Below are 8911 nucleotides of genomic sequence, written 5' to 3'. Positions count from 1 at the left end.
TTTAAGACTCAATAATGTAGAAGAGATTAGGGAAAGCATAATATTTCGAAATATTATGCTTTCTTTTCTTTTGAAAAAAGCAGAAGGGGTAGTTATACAAATAACATTTATATTTTATCTATATAATACCACCTAGTATGATAAAATAAACTTTTTTTTGAAATAAATTATTAATGTTTTTTACAGTTTATTTTAAAATTTTAGCAATTGGTTTTATAAAATAATAAATTTTTAGTATGAGCATTACTCTTATTCTTAATGCATGAGAATCTTACTTTTAAATGAAAGGTTTTTTAGAGCTCATTCCATTTTTATTCTCTGTTTCATTTTTCACATACTATATAGATATCATAATGGCATCTAATAAAGGGTTCATTTGAGATGATTTTTTTAGTATTTTTTTCAGTAGTTTTTTAATATAAATTAAAAAAAATTGTAATGAAAAGCTGCTTGATATTTTAGAAAAAAAAAAGCTATTTAAAAATTGATTGAAATCTTTTTTTTGTGACATTTAGGCTAATTAAGGTAGATTTACACATGCATTGCATGCACAAGACTCGAAGTTAAGACTTTTTAATTGGTATTCTAAGCTCTTAACCAACAAATCAAGTTGAGCTGTGTAAACCTAAAATTCTAACTAAAGTGTTAATAAATATGCATGATTGCGTCTACATAGCTCACCTTGATCTGTTGGTTGGGAGCTTTTGCTATCAATTAAAAGGTCTTGAGTTCGGGTCTTTGAGTATACGATGTGTGTTCTTAATTGGCCTAAATGTCCCAAAAAACATGCATGATTGTGCATATAAAAACTATCTTTTCTACCACTTTAGTTTTTTGTAGAGATGGTAGAATGATGAAAATGAATATCATAAATATCCTCTCTAACAATAATTGAAACAGAACTCAAGAAAATGAAGATGAAAATAATGTTGCGTAAAAATTCTCAAAGGTCATGTTCAATATAATAATACTAGAGAATGACTGGAAGATAAAAGGGTGATGTCAACAATACATTTTTTTCAATAAAAATATTCAGTCCAAAATCTAATAAAAAAAAAATGTATGCGTATGCATCTTTTGACAATCAAAAAAGTAAAAAATCATAAAATATTCTCTAAATAATTAAAATAGTACCACTGAAAAAGATGGCGATAGGAATGTTGCAGAAATTTTCCTTAAAAAAAAAGAAAATCAAATATTATGCGGTAAATTCTTTTCAAAGTCGTATAGAACAGTACAAAAAAGAAAAATATCATTACAAAAACAAATGTCTGAATCACATTCGTTTAGGTCCTGCAACAATTTACGTAGTTGAAGGTTATAAAAATACCGGAGCGTGACTCTTTCGTATGGCCGTTAGCTTGTCCATCTCTACATTGAACGCAAGGCCGCCGCCGTCGCCGGCGATCGGATGGTGGTGCAGAACGCCGTCACCGGTCGTAATTCTGCTCATCTGAAAGACGCTCGCAAAGCCAAATAGCATTAACACGGCGAGCATGAGCACAAGCGCTGCCCCCCTCCTCCCTCCCCTTCCCCTCCTCCATTCCGCCGCAGGCGGAGTCTCCTCGCCGTCATCATCGGAATATGCTCGTTCGATGTCGCCGGCCATGTTGTCCTGTACACGGCGGCGCGTCGGTCGGCAGAGCCTCGGGCTTTGCGGCAGACTTGTGCTGGTTTTCGGCCCGACGGCAACTGCCATTGCCCGCCCGGTCGGATTGAATGAGACTATTTATATTAACATAGAGAGAAGTGATCGAATGAGAGAAACGGATCGAACGAAAGAGAAGAAGAGGCCGGGAACCGCTTCTCCCTCTCCTTAATAACGAAAATTCGGCCTTCAATTTCTGATTTGGTTCTATTTTTGTGATAAAAATTAAAATATTTTGTTTTTTAAGAAAATAAAACTGATTTCCATGAGGATACATATTATTATAGAATCAGCTTTTTCTTAAGATTTATTAACGTGATAAAAAATAATAATTATAAATCACTTTGTTGTGTTAGTGACACGAGTAATACATTAAGAGATAATGATTAAAAAAGGTTTTCGTATCAGATAATTAATATTGGTAAGCTTAGTAATCATTTAGGGCTTGATCATTAATGATCTGAGCTTACGCGAGAGTGATGTAATAATGCCTGGCTGCCTGCTCATACAGGATTATTCCCACTTCCAAGTTATTGATCTTTTTTTTTTTTTAACATTTAGGACAATAAAAATAAACTCACACATACATCACATAATTAAGATTCACATGACCTCATAATTGATTGTCAAAACTTTCAAGCAATAGATTAAAGATTTCATTTGAGACGGCTTTCTTTCTACTTCTTAAAGAAGCTTTCTAGTACTACGTAGCTGCTTTAAGAAGCAGCAAGGGAATTGCTTGCTGCTTCTTAAAGCAACTTTTTAGTATAAAAATTAAAAATTTGTTCTAAAATATTATTTTAAGAAGCAGAAAAAAATTGTCTCAAAAGAAGCCTAAGATGATCCATATAATCAATCTCTATTACAAAAAAAACAATGGGGTAACCGAGATGGGATAAATGAACAAAGTAGTGTAAACTTTAAAGTTGTATTTTTATGTTATTTAAAATTTTAGATGATATGTAACTAGGAGTTTATGTAGGACAATTTTTTTATTGTTTTGTTTTTTATATTTCAATCATAATTTTTGTTTGAGTCCTTTTTTTGTTGGTTTAAAAAAATATATATTAGAAATTATCTATTCAAACAATTTATTTTCTCAACATCAGATTTATAATTATTTTATAAAAAATTACAATCATCCCAAGCAAATATAAATAGATGCAATAAAAAATAAGTAGCTAAATTGAATTATAGTTGTGATGTAAAAAGTATTGGGATAACTTTCTTCATTTATTTTAAGCAATTTTTTAGTACAAAATTTTTTTAAACTAAAATTTTTTTACTTTAAAATGCAATAAGAAAGTTATTCTAAATAAAACCTATTTTTTTAAAAAAATAGATTCTTTATTATTTTTATGTCTTATGAAAAAGTGACAGAAAAAACATTTATGATTTATGTATAATTATGTTTTTATAATTATGAAATAATCTTAAACTTCCAAAAAGAAACATTTTCACAATCATGAATAAATGTTCAGCTGCGTCATATATTCTTTTAGCTAGAAAGTAGAAAGTGCTTATAGCCTTAAATCATAGCTCCGAATATGACAACCAATATATTAACTAAAGGACATATGAAAACTCCACAAAACCAATAAAAGATTCCCTAAACATCACGCATAATATTCATCCATTTACACCTCTACTAATATCATATTAATTGCAATCTCTTAAATTATATATTATAAGTTCTTATTTAATATAAATTTTTTTTATATTTATACATCATTTAATTCTTCATAATTATTGATATATATTGCTTTTTTTTTTCATTCTTATTAATATCAACTTAGTTATATGATATTATTAATGATAGTATACTTTACTAATATGAAAAATATTTTATCATTAACTTTTAAAATAATATATTTATATTAAAATCATTTAAAATTTTCATTTTCTTTTACATTAGAAACGTTTCAATCCTAATGAATAAAATTAAATTATTCTTCATGCTAACTTATGATAAACAATAATTACAAATATAATAAATTATTATAAAATATACTTAAATTGACCACCTCTAAATTAATAATATGCTTTACAAAACACTAAAGATAGGCTCTCTCATTAGAAAAATGTAACTTTCAATCCCCCATTTATATGCAATGAGAGAGATTTCTAACCAAAAAAAGATGATTCTTCATAAAAACTTGATACTAAGAACTATTATTACACTTATAAATGTCTCAATGTGCTTTTAGGCTTATAGAGATGCAGATGATTGTTTTCTAAATAAGTATATAGTTACCTCCACAAATTATTATAAGAATGTTGAATTTTTATAGCTTTGATTTTATCAGTATGGACAACATCGAATTAGCCTAACATATCTTTATATAATTTCTCACTTACAATTATGTTGATAGATTATTTATTTGCTTCTGCATATTTTATTGTGTTCATTTGAATTAGTAGTTTTTTAAAAGAAAATTCTGTACGTATTAAAGGATCAGTTTATTTCTTTTCTTTCAAAAAAGTGAAAAAAAAAATAAATAAAATAGTACCACTGCGTTTCAATGCTACTAATAACATCACCAAGCAGATAAACTTAATAATTATCGCCAATCGAAGGCATAATACATCCAGCTTTCTCAGTTAAAGCATAAAACAGTACAATTCTTTTACAGGAAAATTACAACCCAAAGCTAACCAACCGAGGATTCAGCAGAAGCAACCAGGAATACAATTTTATTGTTCCACAGTAAAGGATATGAAATCGATAAACAAATATAAATATTCATGATGCATTTATTAATAAAATTATTTTTGGCTCCTCTGTCTCTTGGTACAAAAAAATGCTTATTATATGCTCATAATGGAATAAGGCAAGACCCCCAGAAGGCCAGAAGAAACACTCTAAGCCAAAGTTTTCATTGCATATAATTTCCTAGTATAAAATCAAAAAGTGAATTGCTTCTCATGACTATCATTGAGAGTCAGTTTACATTGGCTGCAGCTGTCTGTAAATTCATTGTAGAATTCTGGAAGGATAGATTTTTTGAGAGCTACTTCACAAGTTAACGATCTTTTACTCAAAAATAAAAATAAAAAACGGAATTTTTTCTACTGCTATTCCAATCTAGCAGATGTGATTGTCAGCAGCTCTGAGGATGATGGATTATTCTGTGCGGATGCCGAACGCCGTCCAGAGCCCAATTAAAATGTGCCACATCACTCCTTACTCGGTACCATGGCTCAGTACCTAGCTCGATACTGGATGACGTGGCTGCACCTGATTGGCCTTTGAACAATAAGCTGTGTCATGTATCCGAACAGAATAATCTCTCCTTTCTCGGCACAAAAGTAATTGAAAATAAAGCTATGCAAAAAAAAAAAGGCTCAGGCGCCGACTTCCGCGATTAATTTAGTGTCCACTGCCCGTAATGCTTATAAATATGAAAGGATCAAAATAATAATAATAAGACGAAAATCTTCAAACTAAAACCATTAACACTCGATGCGGACTGCTCCATTGGCTGATGATACAAACCTGGGCTTCCTCTTTACGTCCTCCACGCACTGGATAATGTCTCCAACCTTGTAATCATCACAGTCAAGGACAAGTCCACATTCATTACCCTTTCCTTCAACAAAATCCACATCATTCTTTTCACGTTTTAGTGACAGGCATGAACCCTCGTATACGACCTCACCACTCCTCAAAACTCTCCATTTCGAAGACTTGGAGAAGTGACCATCAAGGATACGGCACCCAGCAATCTTCACATCAGGACCCTTTGATTTACTTCGACCTTTGAGTTCAAAGATACTGAGAACCTCACCTTCCCCAGCAATTTGAGTATCATTTACCCCCGGTGCCTTCTCTACAATAAAGTTGCCAATTTCCTCCAACAGATGGTATATGACTTTATGCATGAAAATCTGAACACAAAATATATGAAAAATCAGTCCGACTGCATGGCAACATTGTGCATGCTCTGAGGAATCTTTTCATTTGAGTTTAAACAGGTTTTGCAAGTCACTAGAGTAAGAGGTGAATCAAATGAAAAGTAAGAAAGAATAAACTGCGAAGTAATTGTGTTATTTGCCAACACCCTTTTTTAAAAAAATAAAAATAAAATAAAAACGTTGTATGGTTTCGAAGTTCTCTTCCAGTATAAGCACAAACATACTAATAGTCATGAAGTCTCTTCAAGAGATTAAATAAAACAAAATAAAATCCCTGTTAATTTTGGAAGTTCTCTCTTTCGGAAAGCCTAAAAGATAAATCCAGATAAGGCGTGGAACCCCTTTGTAACTAGGGGGGCAATTGCACCCAGACAAGAAAACCTAGATCTCAACAATCTTCAAAAAAATGCAAGATAATCCCTCATTCACACCCAAAACTCCTAATTAACCATAAAGGAGTTTTACAAAATGTCTAAACAGCCCCTCGCATTCAAAATTTCCCTCCCAAAAATCTTCCCTGGCCCCCGTCGGCTTCGCTTCGCACGCTCGGTTCCGCCTGCTGCTCGCGGTTCCGTCGCGAGTAGACATGGACCGGTCCAGCCGGCCCCTCCTGGGCCGGCGTAACATAGACCTGATGTTTGTTGAGAGGATTTGAGGGTTGTTGACCCATGCAAGGTTGTGCCCAAGTGACAAGGACGAATTCCCTTTAGCTGAGAAACTTAGGAGTTGCCCAAGTAGTCTCTAGGTTTCCCCAGACTATCTTAATTAGATCTAGAGAATTGTTTGTTGATATGCTAGGAAAGCCAAGTGTTTTAGGGTATTGGTAGATTTCACCAGTGTAGAACATGAATTAAGGACATTAATACAACCTCTAACAAGGCTTATAGTTTAAATGTAAAATGTATGAGCATCACGTTGGTAACATTTATGACAGCGGCTAGAGAATGCCAAATTTCCGAAAGCTAGCTATTGGAAACTTCTATAAATAACCATTTGAAGCTTAGTGTAGAAGGTTGGAACCCGCCTTACTACACCTCAACATGGAGGAGACTGCAGAACAGAGGTTGAACCAGAAGCAATCAAAAGGTAAGAGTTCTAAAATCAACAATAGTTTATCTTCACAGCCTAAGTGAAATAAAATTTCTTAGCTCTATTACTTGTATGCTTTAATGTTGAGTCAATGCTCTAGCTTAATTGGTATGATTATTGTGCTGGATACTTGTATCCTACGCTCTTCACTATGAATCATGTTATAAATATGGAAATGAATAAAATTGAATGGAATGTCACTAGAATGTTATGAATGTTCAAGAAAATGTTCTTATAAATATGCATGGCTCTATTACTTCAAGAAATGTTCTTACATGTTTGAGCTAGAAATATTATTTATGGATGGTAGCTGCCGATATTACAAGGGTGAAAGCTGCAAAGCACCAAAAGCAAAATGAAATGGATGGATGAAAGAAGGAATGAATGACCATGGAAATGGTATGAATGGCATATAAGGATTGAATGAAATTGTATGGTTGAAAATTGAAATGAACCAAGAGGTTGAATACACGTATAATAATGCTTTTCCCTTGGTATTATTAGTGTTTCAATTTCTGAGAAACATGAATGCTTGTCCTTGTTGTCCCAAATATTCTTTAGTGAATGAATAATGTTTGTGGTAATCCCAAATGCTTTTGTGCAATAGCCAAGTCGTTATAGAAGTTCTTGTGTCCTAATTGTGGAGATAATTAAACAATGGCAATTTCTTAGATCTTCTTAACAGAGAGCTCAGGAAGCCGGGCAAGTTTAACTTATATGGAAGGATGATTTTCTCCCGCATACAATCCAAGTTGCCCTCATCGATTTCAAGCGGCTTAAGGGTGTTAAAAATTGGTATCAAAGCAAAAGGATTAAGTTCGGCTGAGAGAATATGTAGTTAAATGTCACTTAGTAGTCAAATACTACTGGAGTACTATAAAAAAATATGAATGATTTCTTTTCATTTATAGGTGGGACAACAATAAAAAAGAAGTAAAGAGACAGTAACTGACCAATCTCAAGAAAAAGAGCCACATCATGTTGCATGGCGACTTGATTTCATATCAGGGTCAGAGAAATTTGAGATTCTGTTTCTGAGATGTCAACTCCCTCGAACATTATTTCAGTACAGCTAGTAGGACTGATGTAATGAAGCTTGAGCTCATGGAATAGGCATTTTCTGTAGTCATGCAAAAAAAAAAAAGAGCCCTAATTTAATAGAATCAAACTAAGATAGGAGATTGTTTATATTCATGAATTTGCAGCCTCAGAGGTTTGTAGAAACAACAAATCCAATGGAGGTTGAGGATCGGATTACCAAATTAGAGAATAAGATTGATGGTATGGATTGTCCAATTGAGAAAACTTTGTTTTTACTGGAAATGCAAAGCATTAGAGAACATCACAGAAGCATACTCACTTCAAAGGACAGATAAATAATGAAATTTCTTGGGAAGAGTTCAAGGAGGTTTTCCAATCCAAATATACATCAATTGTTCCCATATAGCAAGTGCATAAAGAGTTAGGTAGATTGATTCAAAGAAACATGATGATATCAAGAACAAAGTTTGTTAATCTTCCTTGATGCATACCAGGATGGTTGCAGATAGGGACATAAGTGCTTTTTAATTTTGCGAGGATTAACAGACTATTTGACACTTGTTTATATTATTACAACTGACAAGCTATCAATGTGATGCGGTATGCTGCGGAAGAAGCAGATAGCACAAAAAACACAAGCAAAGACACAGGAATAACTGTGATAACTATCGATTGTAAAAACTAAAAGCTAACTGTTCTTCTTCCCTGGAAGAAAAAATACTATCAAAAGAGTTCATTCTCTCTTGCAGAAAACGGCTAAGCCAAGCAAAAAGCTAATCTTGTACTTAGGGGTGTCAATTCGGGTCAACCTGTCGGGTTCGGGTCGAACCCGACCAAACCTGAATTTAAACGGGTCAACCCGAACCCGACCGTTTTTTGCAAACGGGTCGGACATTCCAACCCGGACCCGACCCGAGCGGGTTACGGGTTGACCCGACACGACCCGCTGACCCAAACAATTCCCATTTTTCTAGCCTTCCGCGGGTTGCCGAGTTAACCCGACCCGGCAACCCGATAATTGTTTTTATATGTTTTTTTTTTTTTTTTGCTGTTAAGGAAAAATGCACATTTACAATTTACAAGAACTGAAGAAATCAACTTAAATACATGCATTGTTACAATAAAATACAAGATTACAAGTTACTGATTGACTGATTGTCACAAGTCACAACTTATAGGAATATAAGTTAGAAAAAAAATATTATAAAAATAGAAATA

The 8911-nt window shown here is 33.2% G+C and overlaps 1 protein-coding gene across 6 annotated transcripts in view; it reads right to left on the bottom strand.

Annotated features, from left to right (window-relative positions):
• Positions 1-4475: 4475 nt before the first annotated feature.
• LOC110097516 (translation initiation factor IF-2) overlaps positions 4476-8911 on the bottom strand; it is a 49782-nt gene continuing 45346 nt past the window's right edge. For all 6 annotated transcript variants that reach the window (XM_020823921.2, XM_020823940.2, XM_020823930.2 and 3 more), the window contains one exon: positions 4476-5536. In XM_020823921.2, coding sequence (XP_020679580.1) covers positions 5102-5536 — 435 coding nt within the window. In that variant the 3' untranslated portion in view covers positions 4476-5101. The remainder of the gene's footprint in view (positions 5537-8911) is intronic.

The sequence above is a fragment of the Dendrobium catenatum genome, unplaced genomic scaffold, assembly GCF_001605985.2.
Source record: "Dendrobium catenatum unplaced genomic scaffold, ASM160598v2 fragScaff_scaffold_231, whole genome shotgun sequence".
NCBI lineage: Eukaryota > Viridiplantae > Streptophyta > Magnoliopsida > Asparagales > Orchidaceae > Dendrobium > Dendrobium catenatum.
This window is presented reverse-complemented; position numbering and strand designations above follow the sequence as displayed.